A 25,251-nucleotide genomic window follows, 5' to 3' on the forward strand; every position below is an offset into this window, starting at 1 on the left:
TGTCATATTTGGTGTTTAAGTAGTCCAAAAGCAAATGAAAGCTTTGATATTGGATTACTTAAATATTGTGGCTCTTATTTTTTTTTTTTGTAGGCTCTCTTTGTATTTAGTACAGCACCTTCGGCTGATCTTGTTTTAAAAGGGCTTCATAAATAAAGTTGTTCTTTTCTTTATTGCAAATAAATGTCAGCTGACTAAAAGAAAATGGATAAACAACAAAAGCAAGAACCCATGCAACTGAAAGTTCAGGTAATTGTGATGGATGAGCCTGTGTCGAGTCAGTGAGGTCATCACGCATGTGCAGTCGCAAGTATGTTTTTTTTTTTTTTTGTAGCAGAGCGCGAACGCCCAGTATGCTGCTTGCGCGTCGCTTCGCCTCAGTCTTCAAGTTCGGGAAATCGAAATTGTCTAGCATGGGGCGTTCCTTCCATAGGTAGATTCCCAACACAGGGAACCCGTTGTGAGTGACACCTCGGTCTTTTCCGCATTGCATTTTTTAAAAAAAATTTTTTTAAACCACGGAGTCGTTGTCAATAAGGCCGCGAATGGGGTGTTGTTGCTGGGAGACCATCCTGACTCGCCTCCCCTGCTAGCACCATTAGCTGGCGGCTGGCTACGATGTGCGGCAGGCGGCGGGGTGATTTCTACGCAGAGGCCCACTGGGAAGCGAGGCGGGTTCTCGCTTGATTATTTACTCCGCTTGGATCAAAGGCCGACTTGGATGAGCACGTTTTAAGGTAAAACAATATTATATTTTGATGTACTTGACTGGAAATGCTACCAAGACAGCGTTCTCGTTAGCTTAACTGGCCGTACATTTGCATGCCCGTTTATGTTGTAAGCTAATTGCTCTTAACGCGTCGGTAAACGATCCACACCCGCTTTACAGAATTCACCTTGAAATCTAAATGTTTATACGTGTAGTTGAATTAGTTCCTGAGCAATAACAGTCTGCTCTTTAAGCTAGCGGGGGGTCGTTAATGGTAACATACAGTTCGTTGGGTTGAATTCACGCTGCAGGTAATGGAACTTGGTTATGGACAACTGTGGGGCAACGGAATAATCCTAAATTAATTTTGCGCCAGTCTACCTGTTGAATAGGAAAACTTGCACTGCACCATGCCATTTCTAATGATTTGGACTGAACTCACAAAGAGATTTACGAATTTAGGGACTACAACAGTGGTCCTCAAACTTTTTACACTCAAGTGCAACCTAAAAAAATGATTGGCTATCCAAGTACCATCATCATGAGCACAATTAAAATCCACTGTTCACGAAGACATGAAACGTGTTTGATCTTGTCAGCCACCGTTACATGCACAGTTTGAACATTGTTACTGTGTTCAAATATAGTAAAATTAAAAGAAATGTACTAAGGTAATTATTCAGTTACAATATATTAGACATAAAAGTTACGTGAAAGTTCTACTGAACAATTTTAAAAACAATTCTTTAAAGTTACAGTTGTGGATCAAAGAGGTAATGTTCCAATCAAAATAGGCACATGTTGATATATTTGAAAGCTTTATACATAATACCAACACCTGATGACAATACTAATTTTAAAATGATCTTAAGTTGTCACTGACAGCGTAATTGTTGACTCCTGACTTCCAGACAGTCATTTAGGGTTTATTTCCAGTTAGCTCAGTGATAATGTGTAAAGTGGTCACTCCCACTATGTGCCCTCTAATTGACCGTGTACCAGTCCAGGGTAAAGCATGTCTTTTGCTCAAAGTCAGCTTTTCTAAACTCAAAGATAAGCAGTTAAAAAAAAAATTGGCAATTGACAAACCAGTCTAACTTTTGCCTATGCTGAATTTAGTGTTTGACATAATCATAATATTTAATTTTCTCTCCCAAAGGATGGATGTTGATTTGTGTGCGGGGGACGGTATGAGGAGGAAAGTGGACTTGACCGGGTCTGCAGAAAGCACCATGGATGTCATACCCTTGGAAATGTATGACTCTGCGAGAGCCAAAATAGCTGCCAACCTGCAATGGCTGTTTGCTAAAGCCTACGGCATTGGTAAGCCATTAAATTTACATCTGTGCATCAGACTGTAATTACACAGATTTTTTTTTATCCGTCACTTGGCTGCATGTTTCATTAGTGAAGCATCAGTCTATCAGGTTTAGAACTGTACTTGAATAGAACAAAGGACTGAGATGACTTTCACAACATTTGGTTGAGGACTGTCAGCAGTAGTTTAGGAAATAAGGTTTGATAGAAATTTAGTTCATTGTCATAAATGTTTTTTTATGCTGGTGTGTTAGTGTTGGGCCAATGGGAACACCCTTCAAAAGACACTTGTCGTCAGCAGAATATGTTAAGCTTCAGTGGTAAAACATTGACAGCAAGAGTCCAAGGGAAATAAGTATTTGCTCACTCAAGGCAACACTAGTCCCCTCTTAAACATTCCTTGCCTGGCTTCACAGTAAGCTTTTGATACTTGCTAAGTGGCCTATGGAATTTCACCTCTATTAGATTCAGGCTTGGGTAACAATTGGACTTATGTACAAGCTAATTAAGTATGTGCAAAATGAGCTGCTCCACCAGTTTGTGTGACACAAATAAATTGCAGATACTGTCTTAACACAATTTTGTTTTCCGGAGTGGCTCTGTTCAGCATTCAGCAGCATTCTTTGCAGCCTGCCCATTATCTTATCGTCACTTACATTCCAATAATAATGGAAAATAAAGCTATTGTGAGAATGAGTTAGCCCTGTTTTCCTGAGGCATTGGTGACATAACACATTCACCTATTAATCAACTTGTATTTTCACTGCTTGGCAGATTTTTCAATCAACCATAGCTAGCGTAGCTGGAGGCTTAACATCATACTGTACAACCATTGTTCCATTCCGGTTATACTTCCCTTCTTGTCCCACTTGGTGTCTTCCTTATCACAGACACCTTGTCACATGATCCGTCATATCATTAATGATTGCATGGATGCTGTTAGCGTGTTGTCTGATAACATTTCCTTATCCATAGGAATTTTGATTAGTTGATGATGAGGAAGTCGACAAAGCATTCCCATATTCCAGATGGTTAACACATTTTATAGCATAGCTAACATTTTACCAAAAATATTTTTGGACGATCTTAAATAAGTTTTTAGATAGGCTGGCCAGTGATGTCTTTTTACCAGGTGAGGGAGGCTTCACATTATGGTGCATCTGTATATTAACCGGTGTTGTATAGCTTGATAACTTGTTCATAAACAGAAGGTCTTTGCTTTCCCACGGAGTTGTATTCCTACGGTGGTTTAGAAAGCACAATTTGTAAGTTGTTGTGTGCTAAAGTTTCACTAACCTATCCTAACGTAGTAGAGAAGTCATTATTACAGTTTGTTTCCGTGTGTGTGTGTCTCTAGTTCATAGTGTGAAGTTCATGATCTTGTAATTGTTTATTGTAGCCATCCTAAACCAACGATAAAGGAAGCAGATATTGTAAAGTACTTGTAGAAACTACTAGACTTTATGCCAATCTGTTCAGTTTTAATTGGTATCGGATGATAATTAGAATTTTATGCTGATCAGCTTTCGTGTCATAATTCGCTGATCTGATCAATGACGTCTAGACTTTATGCCGATCTTATCGGCCTGATTGGATCGATCCATTTTTTGCATTTTATGCTTATTGGCTGATTTGTTTTTTTATTTCACCACCGTTGTTAGTGATCGGGTCAGCAAAAGACATTTACTCTCCGTTGCCGTCATGTGCAGTATATCTGAATACAAAATGTAGTTTATTTTAACATGGTAGTATTTATTCTTAATATATGTTTGAGTAAAATGTTCACCATCTTCATGGATTCTTTTTCAAATTGGTTTAAAAGTTTGCTTCAAAAAAATCACTACTTCTAATGATTGTGATTGTTGTAGTTATCCAAAAAGTCAAATTTTGCCACCTCTTAGCATGATTTGACTCATTGCTGTATGCAAAACATTCCTGTTCACGTTCTTGCAAAAAAAAAAAAAAAACAGGAGACGACCACATTGACAAACTAATACAGACTGTAGACAATAAGCTATAGGTGATTTATTTCCTCATGAGATGAGTAAAGTATTCCCCTGTCCATCTATGCATCTATTGGCTTGTCTGGGTTTTTTTTTTTTTTTTTTTTTTTTTTTTTTTTTTTTTTTTTGGTTAAGCCCTGGCTAATGATGCAGACGGGGATTCTGTTCAGATCCAATGTAGTACCACTTGGAGCTTTAGTGCTCCAGTGGGAGGTTGGTCTCAGGTGTGCTTTCTGTTCTTGGTCTCCTTGGGGAATTAATATACGAGGCTCATTTACTTTCAACCGGTGGTTCATGTTGTGTTTATTATTTACATTATATGTGGTTATCGTTTCATACCTGAGCAGTATCACATTCAGCCTAAATGCACTCTTTTTTTTTTTTTTTTTGTAGATTTTTAGTGCCCTGTGTTGGTGGAGGTTGTACGGTGTACAAGAACAACCGATGCGTCACTACTATTTGAGTGTATGTGTACTCATACCGCATGCTGTATGGCTGGCCCTCAGGCTTCCACAGCTGCTCCCAAGCCTGAGTGGCAGACAGCCAGACATGGTGTCAGGCCCAGTGTGCACCTGTCATGGTTAAAGCTTTGTTGCTTCTACCCTGCTTGTGCTTCTTAATATGGTTGGCTGACTTTCATGTTGCTCATCTCGTGCCCCGCCCCATCCCAGTTAGCGCTACACTTTCAGCTCAGTACCTTCTTAATAGGATCAGAAAGGGGTGGGTGCAGCTGCCACACTATGTTGTCATCTGTGGAATTAAGTCAAATGTGAACACTTTCTTGTCTACTTTCCTTCTTTATCATGCACACAATCACCTGTTTCCATCCAGGTCGTGTTTATATAAAAACAAACTATAAAGGAATCTTGTAGTGTGGTGAAGTACTACAGAATCTTGACTTACAAGTGTTGCGACTTACAATTTTTTTCCATTTGTGTGACGGACGGTGGCAGCGAACTCATCACAATAAGTAGTATGTAGTTTGGGAGCTAGTGAACAATTCTTCAAAAAGGGTTTCACGTTTTCCCAGTTCAATTTATTGTTGAAGTAAATCTAAAAGCAAAAAGAATTATGCACGTATTTAACAACTGCATCACCTTACCTTAGGAGAGTCAGCTTGCTAAACTAACACACAATGCAAAAAAACATAGGCAGGTGAAGGATTAACATTCCAGATGCAGCAACACATGTAGACACAGAATTTACCAATAATCATAGGTGTATATTCTTTATCCTCTGAGTTGATTGTCTTCATGTACATTTGTATTTTTCTCTTAAACTGCCTGCTGGTGACCCAGATGTTCATTCAAGAAGGAGTGCAGGATATATTAATGACGTTTCATTTCAAGGGGGAAAGATGGTTTGAGATCACAGTGTTTAGAGTTACAATTATGGTCAGGAAATTAATTTAAGTCAAGGCACCACAGTATTATTGTACAGGAAATGTCCCCATTTGGTCCATGTGTACAGTGGCTGCCCATTATAATGCATGCAGAGCTACTGTGAGTATTCAGTTATTTAATCACCCGAACATCATTCATTTTTTGCAATATTCATTAATCACTCTACAGTTTTACAGGCGTCAAAGTAAATAGTATTTACTTACTGAGCATTTGTTCTCATTGACATTTGATTTATTTTAACATCAGTTCAATGAAGCCCCCCTCTTGTGTGATCACTTAGAAACTACGGTCCAGATTAATCTATAATTGTATAAAGTCATGTATTCCACTCATAGCCCTGGTGTCATAGACATGCTAAAATCATAGTTGCATTAAATCTCCGTTTCATGCGTACTTGATGCATTGTTAGCTTGTGAGGACGGCAGCTCAGTGCTTCCTAGCAGAAGCACTTTATTGATTCTTGGAGTGCATTAGGAAATAAGTGTGATGCTCAACTTCAGTAGTATTCATTTATCAATCATTTAGTCCATACAGATGCAGAGTTGTTTTCATGCTACACTAGATTTTGGGCTCAATGTTTTTATTTTTAATTTTCAAGTCATCATAGGTCTCATGGTAATTCTGCGTCTTTTACACCCTTCTGTATCAAATTCACTCAACCGAATTGCATTTTGGGACCTGCAGGGAGCAGTGCCCGTCTCTTTTTGTAAACATTAGATAGACTGCTGACGGCTGGCTTCCTCTATCCCATCAAAATAGAACACGTCGTGCACACTCGATTAATGTATCTCGATTATCACTTGCACGTCGTGCAGAAGCAGATTTAGTGGAACAAAATTTTTTCTCTCCCCATTTTTCTGTTGGTGTAAACCATTTAGTGAGAGTTTTTCTGGGCCTCTACTTTGAGCATTCCTGTTAAGTTTACTCATTTGGCTTTGGCATACCTAAGTTCAGGCTGCTTTGTTCCACTTCCTTATAAGGTTGTGATGTTTGGATTTTGGGTGACTTCAGATCCAGAGAAACAGAATCCCTTGTTAAGGTCATTCTTGGTTTTTATTTATTTATTTGTTTTAGTTTGAGTAGCTCCAGTTCCTCATATCTCTAGCACATCTCACACCATGTCAATTGTGTTGTGCTGAGAAGTGTTTGCTCTGAGTCAACTAAAGAGGGATGTGAGCAAATATTACTTAGAAAGTCCATAGCTTGCTGCAGTCCTGTAGGTGGTTGGCAGAAGTTGGTCGAGTTAAGATTTGCTCCGTGGCAAAGAGTTTTTCCATCTGCACTCCTAACTGCTTTTATATTTATTATGTTATCTAACATGTGTGAGTTAACATTCTATTCATTTCAGACCATATACCTGAAGATTTAAGGGATCCCTTCTACACAGACCAGTATGACCAGGAACACATCAAACCACCTGTCATCCGCCTGCTGCTGTCCTGCGAGCTTTACTGCCGAGTCTGCGCCCTCATCCTCAAGACGGAGCAGGCCGCATCCCTCCAGTCGCACCACTCTGTCATCCAGTCTCTTGACAGGAAGGGCATTTATGTAGTGGAGAGCGACAACACAGCCATCACAGAGAGGACCTGGCTGGTATGCCCATTAAAATGGTGAGTCGGGAAAGAGTTTGTCACAAGCCGTGTGTGTGCGTGTGAGAGAGATGAAAGTACATTTAACCTTTATAAGAAGCAGCTGAAGATAGTTGTCTATCTGCATCGATGACGCATAGCATCAGACTCTACTGCCAAAAACATTAACTCCACCTTTTATTATTCCTTTTTATTTTCCAAGCAATTGGACAATTAAATCAAAAAGTGCAATTCCCCTTATATGTGTCAGAACTTGCGCAGTACTTTATCAGCAGTACTGTTGGAACCAGATGTTTACATACATTGTATTAAAAACACTGATGCTTTTCTTTTTCTCACTGTTTGACATGGAATTAAACTAAACTTCAACAGTTTTAGGGAAGTTAGGATTACACAAATTATTACTATTTATTAAATGCCAGAATAATATAATATTAATAATAAAAAAAAATTCCAGACTATTTTGCGAAATTAGTTTAGCCAAACTTTAAAGTCAACTAATGTCTCGGAACTCGTGTCCTCAACCCGTGGAATTCCACCCAGGACAGAATGAACATTGAGCACCAGCTAAGTTGTTTTCATCAGTCTTCCTTTCTGTTTGTTACCATGGAGAGGAGCTGTGCTGCTATAGAGCAGGCCTCCTCGCTTTGGACAAGTCAGTTAGGGATCATGGGTCTGCTTTTCCTGCTTGTGGCATGATGTAATAATCCACTTACAGCCAGACAAAAAGCCCAGTGAGGGGAGGGAAAATCCTGTGCAGGACAGTGCTTGTGCCATGTCTGTTTAAAAGCCCCTCCCACTTTGCTGACTTGACAAAGCAGGTTCATAGAAACCTGAAAGACAGTGAGCGTCTCCTTCAGACAGTAGTAGCATGTTAGTGCAAGAGTATATTGTCATAAGCCATTGGCTGGGCTTCACTTTCTGTGAGTGTGTGCGTGTGTTTGTTGTGTGTGTGTGTGTTTGTTGTGTGTTTGTTGTGTGTGTGTGTGTGTGTGTGCCACTTATTTTGTCACCCTGCCCGCAACATAACATGATGCGCATGTCCAGTTCCAATGACATATCTTACGGTCATCTTTTCCTCTTCTAGAGTGCCCACATACCCATGATTGATGCCCTTATGATGGCCTACACAGTGGAGATGATCAGCATTGAGAAAGTAGTAGCATCTGTGGAGCGCTTCTCTACCTTTAATCCCTCCAAGGAGCTTCCCTTTGACTTGGAGGATGCAATGGTTTTCTGGATTAATAAGGTAGAAACAAAACTGTAAAGCACAGGAAAGACCGTGAACAGGGTTTTGCACATGTGGATATGCATGTATTGTTGTAATGTTTTGTGTTTTCTCAACTCACAGACTAAAAGACAAAATATAAGTACCGGAGCTCTGTTAATAGTTTTCTCCAAGATTCTGCCTGATTATTGCTTTAATTAAATAACCAAATTAAGATTCAACCCATGAAAATAACCACAGCCCAACTGCTTTCATAAGTGAATAAAAGGTTCATAGTTTGTGTAGCGTGAAACCTTTTTGGTTCCCTGTAATTATCTGTACTGTTTTACATTCACTAATTACTGTTCTTGTTCCCTCAATGCTTTTAAAATTTCTCGTCTCTGAAAAGGTGAAAACAAAGTGTACCGTGAATCTCTGTTCTCTATCCCCAGTGAAAAAATGTCTGTAAATGTCCTAAAATGGATTTGAAATTACATATACAGTTGAAACCAAAAATGTACATATACTGCCAAAGAAAAACATTGAGGATTTTTTTTTTTTGTCTCACTGTCTGAAGTCAAATCAGACTAAACCTCTCCTGTTTCATGTCAGTCAGGATCACCAAAATTATTTTATTTTCCTAAATGCCCCAATAATACAGAGAGAAGTTCTTCTAGAATTTATATTATTATTTTTTTAAATCAAAAACACAAACATTTCCTTAATGTCGAGTAGCACTTCCTTTGAACTGCATGACTTGGGTCAAATGTTTTGGGTAACCTTCCACAACCTTTTCACAGTACTTGTGTAACCAAGTAAATTTTTAGACCTGCCCAAATATTTTCTAATGGGTTTCAAAGCAGGGCTTTGTTATGACCACTCCAAGATATTGACTTTGTTCTCCTCAAGCCAGTTTTTAACCATTCTGGCTGGATACTTAGGGTCATTGTCCATTTGGAAGACCCATTTGTGCCCAAAATTTAGCTTCCTCGCTGATGTCTTCAAATGCCTCTTTAATATCTCCATGTAAAAAATCTTTTTTTATGTTTGATGAAATATAACACATTTGATGATGCGAAGTTCAGTTGAGTGCTCTTGTATGTCGAAATTTTCCTTCACCTCATATACCGACAAGTTGCTCGCCATTGCGTGTAGAGTGTCGCGCGCTGGTTTTGTCAATTGCAACGTCACTCCTGGTAGACCTTGTAGTGGGTAGTGTAATCACACCCCTGTGTTTTTCACTTTGGGTCTGTTCGGGGAGCGCTCAATATATGTAACTAAAAGCAAATGAAAACTTGCTGGAAGTTATGTGGATGTGCTACATCACATGAACAATGCAAATGTGAATTTCAACAAACCCCATTATATCTTTGTCGTCTGACCTTTATCTTTTTTGTGCTAAAAATTCACACTTACCTTGTCTCTCATCGGTGGGTAAGAAAAGAAGTCATCCTTTTATAGGATTTGTTTCCATTTATTAAAAAAAAAAAAAAATCTCTGCCGTGTGAAGTCACTTTTTGTCCCAAAATGCATACCCTTCAAAATAAAAGGATATAAGCATAAAAGAGGCCACAGGCCCTTCACCTGTCAGCAGAATAATAATGTGGTCAAGTGTCTGGAGTCAGCTGCTGGCTGAATGTGTGGCGCTGTTTAATTAAGTTTCTCGTGTCTTCCTGTATGTGGGGACCTACACAATAAGTGTGAGGCACCGATCTATTTGACGTCCGCCATGATTGAGCAAACTAGTTAGCCTGCGGGCCAAAGAGTAATAAAGAATTCGATTTCCCTTGGGTGTATCAGATTGACGGAACCTGGGTGTGTAGTATTGGGTGGACCGAACGCTGGTCCGTGAGCCCACTTGGGGCTAATGACTACTAGCTGGTAGTAGCAGAGCACTTTGTATATGTTTTCAGTACTTTACTTTCAAACATATTTCATGTATTTAGAAAACCCCCTACAAAAGACTACTTTTTTGATAGCAGGACTTTAGAGAATTTTTTTCTTTTGGTATGATAAACATTTTTTGTACCAAGACTGCTTGGGCAAATGTTTATCACTGATTCTTATGTCTTATTTTATCGCCTATGTCCTCCAGGTGAACACAAAGATGAGGGAAATTAGCGAAAAGGAGCACAAAGTCAAGCACCATCTTCTGGAATCGCCCAGTCACCAAAAGGTATATGACGTCTCTTAATGAGGAGTTACTATTCCTGTTTCTCCTTAACTATCTGTTTGTGTTTCTCCTGACCCTTCTCTGTTTTTCCATTTAAATTGGATGCAGCTATTACCTTTGACCTATTAATATATCTGCTCCTGTTCCTCATCTATACGTCCTTTCCCTCTATCCTTGCAAACTGGATAGTCTCCCTCCAAATGGTATTGGAAGCTTGTCCCTGTAAGTTGGAAGTCCCTCCCACCCCCACCCCCACCATAAACCTTCCCTCCCTCCCATGCACGCATAGTAATGTGTTGATGTGTGCGCACACATCACCGAGGCTTGTTGCAACTCATTCTGTGCTACTGTTAGCAAAGTGGTACAAAGCTGATGAAATGTTATTTTGCTTTTTATGCAAAATCAACTTTGGAACACTTTTTATGGCACTATTTGAAGTAGTGATGCACCGTAAAGAAAATTCTCGCTTAAAACATAAAACTGGAGAGCCCAAGACTGAAAGTCGAAACACATTAAGAAATTTAAAACACATTTCTCATACAAAAAAAATGCAAAACAACGTGCTTTACATTGATTAAAATATACAAATAAATCCAACCAGCCAACTATTTATTTTAAAACCAAGTAAATCATTAGTAAAGATAGCATTTATTAGATTTCCCAACCTATAAAAATTCAGGTCCAAAACAATTTCTGAATTTCCAGATTTTAAAAATTCTATCAAAAAAATTATGGCTCAGTTATTGCATCATGTTATGTAGTAAAATATAGATAATTCTGCCGACTGATATGTTTCACAACATAATTATTACACAAAAATTGTAATCCTTAATAAATTATGGCTTCAATATTTGCAGATAAATGTCTTCTCTTGTCCGCTCTTTTTCTCTTTCTTGTATCCACGATTCCTGCTGAAATTATGCAAATTCCCTATTGTGGCTCTAATAAAGGTTGTCTAATAGTCTTAATGGTTATTATATTGTACTTTCTCTTAAGTGATGTAGCACCTCTGACGTTTTAATTGATTTCTGGATTCCGGTTCCCTGTTTTTATATAGCTGTCTACTGTTGTCAGATATTTCAGTATCTCCCTCTATAAACGCTGACTAATTTACCTTTCAAAGTTGGCTAATCTCTGCTCTCACACGGTTCCAGCTACACTTGTATAATAAGTGTACTGCCGTACACAAACACTGATTTTGGTGTATTGCTGTCACAATAGCGTTGTGACTAGCTTCCCTGCCTTCTGTCTCATGTCCTTTGTTATTTCCATATTTGTCAAAAATAGTTTATTCACTGTCAATGAGTCCATGATCAGTGACTTGATCTGCGTTGACAAAGGCGATGGACACATTCGCCTCTGCAGCTTGGCATTGTATTTAGCAACATTAGCTGTGACTGCGCAAGTACATAACACACAACTAGCATTCTGCTGAACAGCGCAAAGCAGCAAGGTTAGGCGACAATGGAGACAGTGCAGTATAGGGTAGCTGGTACCGTAATTCATCCTGACATGCAGATTTCAATTATTGCCGTCTTACAACGTTAATTTTTTATTGTTTGTTACCACTCGTTCAATGTTTGCCATATTTCACAGTCTCATTTATGGTGCACAACTATCATTATCTTAACTGTGAATATAGGCTGTGTGCAAAATAGTGACATCCACGTCAATTCAGCTACATAATCAGCAAAGCCCATTGGGCATTGCTTGTTAATAGCAAATACTTCTTAACTATCTAGTGTACAAGTTTGCATGATGGCCGCAGCAAAGCTACAACTTAACAGCATAACAAACGACATTATTTCGCTTTCGTTTTATTTCAGTGACAGTCTTCTTGTCCGGCTAAAACAAGTCTCCTGACGAAATTACGGTGCACCACTAATTTGAAATATTTCCACGCTGTTGTTGGTTTTGCTTGAGTATGTGGTTCAGTAGAATCAGATTTAACTCATTGCTGGCCTATATTCTTTTCTTTGCGGTAGCTCCACCCTCACCCCACACCCCACCAAACACAGACTCACACACGGAATTGCTTTGGAATTAACTCTGCTCAAACTTTGTGTCCTCATCAGCCATCTATTTTGACATGTCTCTGGGATGGGTGTGAATGATAAAATGATCAAAATCACAGGCCTGGATTAATCTTAACATTCATTTAATTTAAGGTTGTGTTGTGTAGTAGGTTATGCTAAGCAATATAGGCCTAATTTGACAATGTAAATACCATTCCCTCATGGTTTGCTGTAGAGATGGAAGACAACATAAAAATAGTGAGACGAATTTGCAATGCTCTCCTGTAAAGTAGAGAGATGTACATTATGCCCCACTGTATACAGATTCAAACTGGGGGTTTTCGTCTTGAAATGGTGCACTCATATGTACAAACCCCCATGCACCCTATGCTGGTTCTTCTTGCATCCATCCCTTGCCACCATCTCTCAAAGGCTTAATGCTCTTTGTTGTTCACAGCTTAACACCTCCATCTCACCATTAGCAACATGCTCTCTTCAAGCTTCTCCCTCAGCTGATGCCACAGGGCTGTTTTCATTGAAGTGCATTCTAGAATTTCAATCCACCTCAGTACAGGCAAAACCTTGTGCTCTGAAAGGGAGAACCTTGGTTTGACGGTTAAATTGAAATCTTGGAACAATAACAGTTGAAGATCTGTGATTCAAATGCGCTTTGAATTGCTCAGATGTGCATCCCAGTTTTCCCAGATTTGCACTTTGCAGCTGGAGTCATATTTCTGTTGAAAGTATTTGTCTCTGACTAGATTTTGCCCATCTTATCTTCAGGTGCGGTATCGGCGGGAGCATGCGTCCGGCCGCCATTTGCCTTTCTTTCCACTGTTGGAAGATTTGATGAGAGATGTCTGTGATGGAGCTGCGTTGCTCACGGTTGTCCACTACTACTGTCCAGACCTCATGAAGCTGGAGGGTATGGTCTTCTTGCATGTATACATGTAGACAAACACAGAAGCACATACAGCAGCTAAACGCATTCAGACAAAACTACTATCATCAGTATTCTCAGTTCCCATTAGGAATGAGTGTGTTTAAAAACAAGATTTTTTTTTTTGTATATTTCACACAATTGACAAACTCCCCATAGACCAATCAGTTGAGTTCTTGCTTTTTTCCTGTCTGATCAGATATTTGCTTGAAGGAAGTTCCCTCCATGGCCGATAGCCTGTACAACATCCAGCTCCTCAGAGAGTTTGCTAATGAGTATCTGAATAAAAGTCTCTATCTGACAACAGAAGACATACTCTACTCCCCGCTTGTGCTTAAGGTAGAATCTCTTGCTGATTTGACTTAAATACAGAAAAATATCGCACTTACAAAAAATATGACCACCAGCAGTAAATATGACTTCTTTATGCAGCACAATGTGATGGTTTTCATTGCGGAACTCTTCTGGTGGTTTGAGACTGTCAAGCCAGAATTTGTCCTGCCCCGGGATCTGCAAGAGTCAAAAGATGGTACGTTTGCCCAACTGATGCAAGTGAAAGTTTTTATAATAAAGTTGAAGTTTACCCAAAAAAGAAAGCCTACCAATATTTCAATGTTCATTCCTGTAGCTCGAGCCATCGCCCACCCAAAGAGTGCTCGTCCATCAGTGCCCATCTCAAACGCCACCAAGCGGAGCTTCCTGCCCAGTCCTGGTGTGTCGGAAAACCAGAGCGGCTCTGAAATGTGTAGCAGGTAACTTCATCATCCCACATTATATACATCTGCTACATTGGCTATGTGAAATGAATGAGGTGAGGTATCCGTAGCTGGTTAAGTTTGTGCATAATTTTATCTAACTGGCGGAACTGACTGTTGCTTCTATTAGACGTGACCACATTTTGTAGCAATATTGCATTAGTTCATTTTGTTTCAATTGTCGTTTGTCAATAATTACTTTCAGGTGTATGATGTTTGACAATTGAAAGCAAAGAAATTAGCTCAGGACCTCAGGCTCCTGTGTTTTTTTTTTTTTTTTATTCTGATTTTTCTGATTTACTACTCTTAAAACTTTATTATATTCTGCTACCTGCAATGTATATATATGTCTATTTTTAGTAGAGGTGGCCCATCGTTCAGTCCTTCCCACCCACTCTTGCCTTTGCGCCAGAGACAACAGAAGCCTCAAGGAGATGACTGCGCAGGTGAGAGTATTCCAATATAGCATTGTTAAGCACCACAATCCTCTTTGTAACATTTGAGATCATTCCTTCAAGGTCTAAGGAACCGCTCCAATTCCTTGACCCAGATGGATAGACAGGCCCGGGGTTCTGTTGTCGCCTGGCCCGACAAGAGACAGAGGTAAGGAAAAGTAATAATTCAGAACTGTCAAGCATAGTTCTAAAGTGATGTATCAATCAGTCGGACTTTACATATTTCTAATTACATATAGTAGTGGACTTAGTATATGGAATCTAAAAACTCATACAAATGGTGCATTAAACTCTCAGAAGACTTTGTAAACTGCTCCTTACAGTGGGCCCTTTTTTTTTTCAGGCCAGTGTCCACCCTGAGCCCCTTCATGTGCCATTCAGGTGCAGACAGCGATGCAGATGTTGCTTCCGGCGACAGTGTCAGCCTGGCCCGTTCAATAAGTAAAGACAGCCTGGCGTCCAATGTTATCAACGTAACTCCAAAACACCAGATGCCGGTTCACCAACCCACGCTAGCTCAGATGCGCAGAATTAACGGTCATGGCCTCTTGGCAAAAGTGAACCTGGATTACGAGGAAGAATCTCTGGTGGCAGTGGCCAGGACGGAGCTTGCTGCTGTCTGCAAACATGATGGGAGCCAAGCGTCTGCTGCTGTGGAACCAGAGTCAAAGTCCAAACCTGCACCCGATGGCTTTTATCTAGAACCGCTCATGCCTGCTGTGCTGAAACCAGCTAAAGAGAAGTCTGTATGCCTGAACAAGGAGGAGGAGAGTGGTGAGGCGCTCCGGTCCCCAGGAAGGGGTTTCTTACGCAAGGGAAATGGATCATCTCCTGCTGTTCATAAGAAAGCCCCCTTGACCCTGAACCAAACATTTATCTCTATGGGTGATGACCCTAACACATCGGACAAGCCTCTTCTGGCTCAGGGGGTTTTCAGACCTGTCGACACCAGCAGTGTAGACCCCTCATCAAAAGAGCCTAGTGGCGGGTTCTATCTGCATTCAGATTCTGAGGAGACAAAGCCTTGCCCAAGCTTCGATCCAGAGCTTGATGAAGAGGATGATGATTTGGATGAGGCTGTTACCACAAGAGAGCTAGCTTTGCCTAGAAAAATCTTTATCGAGAATGATGAAGAGGAATCAGCCAAACTTCAGGAGGACATGAATGTCAAAGAGCACGAGGACAAAGACATTAACGGCTGCAGCGGTCGCTCCAGTCCCTGCCTTAGTGCTTACTCACAAGCCAGCAGCGTGGCCAGCGGAAGTGTTCGTATGACCTCATTTGCTGAGCGTAAAGCCCAGCAGCAGCGCTTCGGCAGTAACCACGACCTGCGCTCCAGTGCTTCCAGCTCGCAAAGGACCACGCCAGATGGATCGGAGAGCAGTGGGCCCCTGCCCTCCTCCTGGAGGCTCAAAAGAGACCAGAGTCCCTCGTCACCCTTGGGAGGTTGCAATCGTGCTGGTGATGGGAGCGGCGGTGCCAATGTTCTTGCATCTGAAATTGTACAGCTACGCATGCAGCTGGAGGAAAAGCGCCGTGCCATCGAGCATCAGAAGAAGAAGATGGAAGTGTTGTCAGCCCGACAGCGGCAGAAGCTGGGCAAAGCTGCTTTCCTGCATATAGTAAAGAAAGGTGGCGGCAAGGGTGCCACGTTGCCCAATCCACTCAAAGTCGACCCCTCCAAAGATGAACTCAATGGAGAAAAAGTAACATCATTGGCTAAAGACGATATGTGTGTTGATGCCCTGAGAGGCGACCTAGAGCTGGAGGGACCCATCCCCTCAGGTGCCTTAGAAGCAGAGAAGAAGGGAAACAATGGCAGCTTTTACCAAGAAGAAGAGTTGGACCTCAATGAGTGCAACCGATCCATCGAGCTGCTGCATGAAGCCATTGGGAGCATCCAGCAGCAGATGATGCAACTGTCCCTTCAACAGGAGATGATGATGAAGCAGAATGTACTCTCCCCTCCTGGTGCTACTCCTCAGGGCCTCACAACTGACAAAAACAGTGAATCTAAAGCTGAACCCACTTGTAACTATGTAGAACACCACTCCACAGGCACCAACCCAACGAGGAAACCTCCCAAACTAAGCTCAGGCCGAAGTGCCAGATCCAAAACGTCTGACCTAAAGATGGGCAAAGAGCAAAGTCGACACACTTCCAGGACCCTGACCCCCTCCCAGAGTGGGTCAGACACACAAACGCATACAAGGCAATCAGCTGGGGGCAGGTCCCCCAGGAACGAGCATCCCGACCCACACGTACTCAGAAGCCCTCCAGCAGGAGAGACCACAAACAAAATGGCCTCTTGCCAGGCTCAAAAGACTGCCTTTAGGTTTCACGATGATGCAAACGTGCGACTACCGACCAGAGTAGACCTGAATGCGGTGTCAGCTTCAGAAGTGTCCTTTGACGACTGCCTGTCAAGCACCCTGCGAGACTCACAGCTCAACTCCTCAGACAGCTCGGGCAAAGAAAACGTTCCGTCGGAGGAAGCGCAACGTAGCAAAGTTCACCTGATCGAGGTCGATATGTCAGCGCTGAAGGATCCTCAGGAGGAGGAGGCTGCGGATGTAACCGCAGATGAAGGGGATGCAGATCAGAAGTCAGTTATGGGATTCTTCTTCAAGGTGACCTGCACAAACACGTATATCTATAAAAACATATATTTATATTACACTATGGTATCCTGGCAGTTGATTCAATGTCAACTGTGGCATTTATTTTCATTCACTGTTTTAAGGCGGTACTAACATTGACCAAAATTAAAGTTTGAAAAAGTTATGGTGAAAAAACAACTTCATAGTAGCTAACTTTATTTGAACATGATTGTTTTGGTCAATATCTTTTATGGTACATACAGTCACAGTATCATAAATAATTGCAGTTGTCTACAAACTACCATAATTACTACCGTAGATTCCGGCCTACAGAGCGCATCGGATTATAAGCCTCACCCAGTACATTTGTAAAGGAAATACCATTTGGTACATACATTAAGCCGTACGTGTGTAAAAGCCGCAAGTGCCCATATTGAAACCCACCCCAAGATATTTACAAAAAAAGACGGTACACAGAAAGAGTTTTCAAAGTTTTAATACCTTGTCTTAGCTTAACATAGCAACAACATGGTAGAACGAACAGGGCTGGTTTAAAAAAAAAAAAAAAGCTGCGGCAGCTACACAGTAGCAACACGGTACCACAGCACTAACAGAAGGCGGTAAAAAAACAAAAAAAAAACTAAATCACAGAGACGAGGCAGTAAAAGCAGCAACACCTTAGCACAGTGCTAACAGGGCCGGTTAAAAAAAACAAAACAGTAAAAATCACCGACATGCAGCAGCAACACACTAGCACAGTGCTGACGTTAAATTACAGTATGGAATTTGTTCTTGTACACAGGCAAATGCCAAGCAATGTGAATATTCTAAATTTGTTCTTTGCATTTGTGTACTTATGTACGTACATATACTGTGATGAAATGATCTTTGTTTTTTACTTTCATATTACATTATCGTACTTAATTACACTTTATTATAAATGCACCTGCCTACTCCAGGATAACATTGTTGATGCTTCTGGTGGGGAAAAGAACATTTATAAACAGACAATATGTTGACAAAACATATGTTGATTAAAAACGGGAAAAGAGAATTTCAAAATATGTAGTTCTCATTGCTTTTTAATTAGCCGTAGTTCACCCACATCGATGTGTTATTAATCATGTCGTGTATTCTGGTGCAGGACGAGCAGAAAGCAGAGGACGAGCTTGCCAAGAAGAGAGCGGCGTTCTTGCTGAAACAGCAGAAGAAAGCCGAGGAGGCTCGTCTGCGCAAGCAGCAGCTTGAAGCAGAATCCGAGCTCAAGCGCGACGAGGCCCGGTAAAATTCCTCTGAAATCAGAATATTTGCGTCAGTCCCTGAAACACTGGCCTATATGTGTTTGATCAACACCAGGCGGAAGGCTGAGGAAGACCGCTTGCGCAAGGAGGATGAGAAGACGCGGCGGGAGCTGATAAAGCAGGAGTACCTGCGGAGGAAGCAGCAGGAGATCTTTGAGGAGCAGGGCCTTGAGAAACCCAAGACTCCCAAACCCAAGCAGAAACACAGACCCAAGACCGTCCTCAGGGAGGAGTCATCCAGCGACAACGTCTCCAAGTGTTCTTCTTCAACACGTAAGACTGACTCTTGTTTCACCTCAGTACATTCCAGTGAAGGATTTTAGTCATTTTTTCCTTCTTGTGGTCTCTTACCAACCATTACGTGTAAACACTGACCTCTGGAGGTACGTCCTGTGTGCTACACCATATTTCGCGTGTGGCTAAAGATACAACCTCCCACAACCTATAGTACTAAATCTTGCCATCTAAACATACTTAACTGGATATTTTGGTCTGTTCGCTGAGGCTCATTGTTTCCACTGCCCCTCTTTATAGCTGTTTATTAACTCTTTATAGGAATAGTAGTCACGCAGGTTTATTTCACATGTCAAACATCATTTTGTAGGGGGGTTTAAAGAGTAATTAAAAATATTTCCTTTAATAGTGACTGTATTGATTTCAGTGGTGCAATGGTGCAACTCAGAGTACAGTTTGTACTGTTTTTGGGCAACAGTTTTGGTCGTTCATCAATCTGGTGAAATTTGTGAGTGAACCTTTATAGGTTAACTTAATTTGACTATCTCTAAACCCTTGAATGTCTACCTTTTAATTGTATATATTATGTGTGTGTGTGTGTGTGTGTGTGTATACATTATAAATTTATTGGTCATGGATCAATTAATGGTAGTGAATTTTCTTCTTTAGCTCCTAGTAAGAAATCACAAGCCGTACAAAAATGGCTGAAACCTTGCAAACTAAGACCCCCCCCCCCTCCCCCCCTCTCATTAGCCGACAACCTGAGCACAGCTCAGTCAGGTTCCAGTCTGTCGCTGGCCTCCGCCGCCACCAACGAGGCGGACAGCGTCAACTCCGGGGGCGCAGGCTCCAACCGGTAAGACGATCACACCTTATTTACATTTGTCACGTTGTCCATCTGCGTCGCCAAGCCGCAGTCATTCTTGTCGCGCGTTTCAGCTGCGACTCGGTGGAGTCGTTCCCCGGAAGTCGGAACCACAGTCGGGCCGCAGAAAGGGACTGGGACAATGGCTCCACTGCGTCGTCCATCGCGTCGTTGGCTGAGTACACTGGTTGGCTGATTCTATTCGTCCTCTTTCTTCCTTGCTGTCTTTCTCATATATTGTCATAATAGTACTGAAATGGCTTCAAATCGTTGCCTTCAGGCCCAAAACTTTTCAAGGAGCCAAGTGCCAAATCCAATAAGCCAATCATCCACAACGCAATCTCACACTGCTGTCTGGCCGGAAAAGTCAACGAGCCACAGAAGAATCAGATCCTGGAGGTTTGTTCACTTCCATGTCATCCATCCATCTGTTTTCCAAGTTGCTTATCCACCCATTATGTGAATTAACTTTATGCCAGGCTTAGTCGACTACCAAGATGAGACCTTTATTATTTATTTGGTACATACATAAGCCGCACCTGTGCAAAAACCGCTAGTGCCCAAATTGTAACCCACATTAAAAGACGAGATATTTACAAAGAAAGACGGTACACACAGAGTTTAATGCAAGCGCTGCGCTAACAGTAGCGCCGCCGCTGCGCTAACAGGGCTGGTTAAAAAAAAAAAAAAAAAAAGCATCCCGGTAAAAATCACTGAGACACAGCGGTAACACGCTAGTGCAGCGCTAATCGGGGCGGACCAATAAAAGTCACTTCCTCGGGACATATATTCCACCTGCGTGACTCTTAACCTTTTCTGCTCGAGTGCCCCCTTGGGGCCGTTAGAACAAATGCACAAATTAGCCGCATCACCGCATAAAGCGCAGGGTTGAAAGTGTGTGAAAAAAGTCGCGGCTTATAGGCCGGAAATCATGGTACATGAATTACTCACATTTGTGAAGCTATACAAACAAGGAAAGTATTTGCAAATTGGTGTTGGCTACGTATAGCTAGAATAAATAAGTGTACCTCTATCGATTTTGTCAAAATATTTAAGCCCGCTCTTGTTGCAGGTCTAATACATTTTTTTAAAAAAAAGTGTATAATATTAAAAAAAAAAAAAAGTGGGCGGACTTGTTCTTTTGTTTTTTTCCATCTTACATAAAAAACAATTATAAAGTATGGATTGACGAATGCCTGGAAGTTAGTTGTGACCGTAGCCGCTGCCGTACTCATTGATTTATGATGTGTCACTCTTACGTACATTTTGCTTTGACATATTCTGACGTCGGACAAAAGAGGTTTTTCGCTTACCATAATTTCCGTCCTACAGAGCCCACCTGCTCATAAGTCTCACTCTGTACATTTTTAAAGGAAATACCATTTGGTACATACATACGTCGCAGGTGTGTAAAAGCCCCAAGTGCCCATATTGAAACACAAGATATTTACAAAGAAAGATGGTACAGAGAGAGAGTTTTCAGTTTTAATACCTTAGCTTAGCGTAACATAGTAACAACACGGTAGCACGAACAGGGCTGTTTAAAAAAAACATACTGGTAAAAAAAAAAAAAAAAAACAACCCCAGCTGTGGCAGCAACACAGTAGCACAGCACAAATAGAGCCAGTTAAAAAAAAAAAAAAACATACATAAATCACTGAGACATGGGAGTGACACAGCAACGGTGCTAACAGGGCCAGTTTAAAAAAAAAAAAAAAACATCCCGGTAAAAATCAATGAGACACAGCAAGACGCCCTGTTAGCATGTCGCTAGCATTAACAGGCCTGGTTTAAAAAAATATATATACCGGTAAAAGTCACTTCCTCGCCACATTGATTCCACCTTCTCACTTGTACCTTTTCCACTTGAGTGCCCCCTAGCGGCCGTTAGAAAAAATGCACAAATTAACCGGATCACCGCAGAAGCCGCAGGGTTGAAAGCGTGTGAAAAAAGTTGCGGCTTATAGGCTAGAAATTACGGTAATTGTTTTGGCCTTACTTGACAATTTATTGCCCTCCATTTCTGTGACTGAGCTGCCTCTCAATCCGCAGGAGCTAGAGAGGTGCGAGTCCAATCACATGATGATCCTGTTCCGCGACGGCGGCTGTCAGTTCCGGGCGCTCTACTCTTACTTCCCGGACACAGAGGAGATCCACAAGCTGACGGGCACGGGGCCCAAGAACATCAGCAAGAAGATGATCGACAAGCTGTACAAGTACAACTCGGACCGCAAGCAGTTCACCGTCATCCCCGCCAAGACTGTGTCGGTCAGCGTGGACGCCCTGACCATCCACAACCACTTGTGGCAGGCCAAGAGGGCCACGGCGACCAAAAAAAGTGCAAAATAGCAGTTGGGGTTCACCGGACTTCCTCTTGCGCCCCCTCCCCTGGTCATCTAGCGCCATCTTGCTTTGTTTGCCACATTTGATGCTCGCCGGTGTGCACGGTTTTGCCTGGGACGGGCCACGGGGACGAGTCGCCTGCAGAACAAGAACGATGCCGCCGGGATCAACTTCTTTGCCACGTGCGACACATTGCGGCACGTTGGCTGGTTTACACTCTGTATTCATGGCGAGCTCAGCCGCAGCACTGAACGACAAAGGGTCAGTCAGGGAGGCTTTTTGGACACAATCTCTTCCCGTTTCGTGGTATCATGTTGGCACTTCTGTCCCACTGAGAAGTACTTTGCTGCTTAATTTTGTTAACAGGATCTCGGGAAATGTTTGGCCTTGAACACATCGTGGTACTTCTTGTCCAACTGCCTTTTGAAATGCCCGCTGATCATGTGCGTGTGTGTATAGCAAAGGAAAGACATGAATGGCGGCCATTTTAACTTTTATTTATCCAAGCGCCCTTTTTTTTTTTATCAGGGGTGTATAAATGGGGAGATTACTGATCTTTTGTGCAGATGTTTTTGTTTTTTTTTAACCCATTTTGATTGTATTTTTCTTCTGCAAAGTGGCGTGTTGTCCAGTTTGAGCTAATATGTGTTTTGTCATCACAGCCGACCTCCTCCGATGTGTAGAGCGTAGTTGTGTTGTCTCTCCACCGGGCCGTGCAGAGACAAAGATAAAAACTCACATGTTCACACACACACAGACACATGCGAACACGTCATGCAATGTAAACCACCAAGCGCCGCCATTAAAGAACATTCCTCCAAGGTCTGACGCGCACTGCCCACGTGGTCTCGTCTGTGTCTACAAGTGCTCCTTCACTCGACGGCAAGCCACCACCAGCACTTTACTTTTGTACCAAACATGCGAGAGGCCAAGAGGTCTCGTACTACTGCGAGTGTTTGTCGTTATCCAAAAAGGATTGTATGGGCATCGTGTCGTCATTTGTGTTACACTGGTCTCTCTTTTTTTTTTTTTTTTTTTTTTTTCCCTTTCCCATCCCGCTTTGTTTTTAATTTTTATCCTTTTGAGCTCATGCCATCTATTTATTTTGATACGCTAGCATGTTGAAATTGAATTAAAGTCACATTTTTATTTTTATTCTTCTCATGGCTTGCTTTGTTTGCTTTTGGCGCACACACACACACACACGCGCGCTCCCGCCGCGCTTTGGAGCCGGTGTGACGGTCTGAGCACTCCCCTGTGCTGAAAAGTCCCCTTGTGATGAATGCGTATGCGTTACTAACAGGGGAACTCTGGGTACGTAGCAAACGTTTACTGGGAAATCTCCCGGTCTCACGGCCCGAAGTTTACACAATATACATACAAAATATACGTGCTTGCACATTACTCACAAAGAGACTTTCCAGCACCGAGTGCGCTCAGACCGTCACACCTGATTGCAGAACCATGCAAAGTGTTTATTCCGGCCATCGGGCATGACTTAACGGTTGCTCACCATTGCTTTACTAGCTTGCTCTTTTCCTATTTGATTGTTTTTTGGTCTTCTCACAAAATCCTCCAGCTCCTCTCCTGCCACCAGCCAACTACAATAGCGGCTTTCCCTGCCGCCTCCTGTAACCATGGTTACCGATGTTCAGCCACACTTCTCTTTCACACCTCATAACGCCCACCCGCGTAGTTGATCTGCCATGAAAGGTAAGTTTGATTCTTCCTTCATCTTGTGTGCAGTAAAAGTTGATAGAAGTGATTTCTCTTCTGACTTTGCTGTTCAAGGCGAACGTGGGATGCGTCGGGGTTGATACAGTGAAGAAAATAAGTATTTGAACACCTGGCTATATTGCAAGTTCTCCCACTTTGTAATCATGGAGGGGTCGGAAATTTTCATCGTAGGCTCATGTCCGCTGTGAGAGAGATAATCGAAAAAGAATCCCGAAATCACAATGTATGATTTTTTTTTAAACAATTTATTTGTGTGATACAGCTGCAAATAAGTATTTGAACATTTGAGAAAACCAATGTTAATATTTAGTCCAGCCTTTGTTTGCAATTACAGAGGCCAAACGTTTCCTGTAGTCGTTCACCAGGTTTGCACACACTGCAGGAGGGATTTTGGCCCACTCCTCCACACAGATCTTCTCTACATCAGACAGGTTTCTGGGCTGTCGCTGAGAAACACAGAGTTTCAGCTCCCTCCAAAGATTTTCTTTTGGGTTTAGGACTAGGGACTGGCTAGGCCACGCCAGAACCTTGATATGCTTCTTATAGAGCCACTCCTTGGTTTTCCTGGCTGTGTGCTTCGGGTCATTGTCATGTTGAAAGACCCAGCCATGACCCATCTTCAATGCTCTGACTGAGGGAAAGAGGTTGTTCCCCAAAATCTCACAAAACATGGCCGTGGTCATCCTCTCCTTAATACAGTGCAGTCGTCCTCTCCCAAGTGCAGAAAAACATCCCCAAAGCATGATGCTACCACTCCCATGCTTCACAGTAGGGATGGTGTGGTTGGGATGGAACTCATCAGTCATCTTCCTCCAAACACGGTTAGTGAAATTACAATCAAAAAGTTCCATTTTGGTCTCATCTGACCCCAAAACTTTCTCCCATGACTCCTCTGTATCATCCAAATGGTCATTGGCAAACTTTTATTTTATTTTTCAACTCAACTGTCATCTGTTTACCAAGGCAGACATTCAGTAAACACACACATGCATATCCTGTATACGCTTATGTGGATTTAAAGACCTTTACCAGGCAATTCGGTATGACTAAAACTCGTCTGTGAATCCCAATAAAATTCCGCGCTGGTCTTGGTTACCTTTTGGCTCTGACAATTGCTTGAAACAGTTGCTCTGGATCTTTGTCCATAAATCCTCAGCGGAAAAAGTGTCTAAGGTTGGTTTTTATTTCTTACTTCATCTCAATCTTAGCAAGAACAAGATCACAAAGCGTTCATTCCAACCTAACCCAGGTGGACCTTTGTGGAAATGGGATTGGCCAACTCCCTCCTCTTGGTATTTCTCAGCTCCAAGAAGATCAGACTGGACCAGCACCTTTGGCACTGCTTGTCTGAGATGCAACACATTGTTCTCCTCATGACATTATTATAGAGGGATTCTGACGTGACGACACGGTGAAGCAGCTGGTAAAGCGTTGGCCACACAGTGCTGAGGACCTGGGTTTGATCCCGGCCCCGCCTGTTTGGAGTTTGCATGTTCTCCCCCTGCCCGCCTTCCCAAAAACATGCAACATTAATTGGACACTCTAAATTGCCCCGAGGTGTGATTGGTATGTTTCATTGAAGCCTGTAACACTACATTGTTGTGA

General features: G+C 42.0%; 1 protein-coding gene across 1 annotated transcript; it reads left to right on the forward strand.

The window, feature by feature from the left end:
- Nucleotides 1–277: 277 nt before the first annotated feature.
- Nucleotides 278–23,051, forward strand: camsap1b (calmodulin regulated spectrin-associated protein 1b). The gene is given in 19 exon segments (XM_061817460.1): nt 278–737; nt 1,869–2,032; nt 6,781–7,011; nt 7,014–7,042; nt 8,109–8,270; nt 10,324–10,404; nt 13,200–13,341; nt 13,556–13,695; nt 13,789–13,885; nt 13,985–14,108; nt 14,472–14,557; nt 14,630–14,714; nt 14,910–17,196; nt 18,311–18,447; nt 18,523–18,740; nt 19,455–19,557; nt 19,641–19,753; nt 19,847–19,965; nt 21,619–23,051. Coding segments are annotated over 18 exon segments (4,614 nt in total). The 5' UTR covers nt 278–737; nt 1,869; the 3' UTR covers nt 21,916–23,051.
- Nucleotides 23,052–25,251: the final 2,200 nt, after the last annotated feature.

The sequence above is a fragment of the Syngnathoides biaculeatus genome, chromosome 4 (assembly GCF_019802595.1).
Source record: "Syngnathoides biaculeatus isolate LvHL_M chromosome 4, ASM1980259v1, whole genome shotgun sequence".
NCBI lineage: Eukaryota > Metazoa > Chordata > Actinopteri > Syngnathiformes > Syngnathidae > Syngnathoides > Syngnathoides biaculeatus.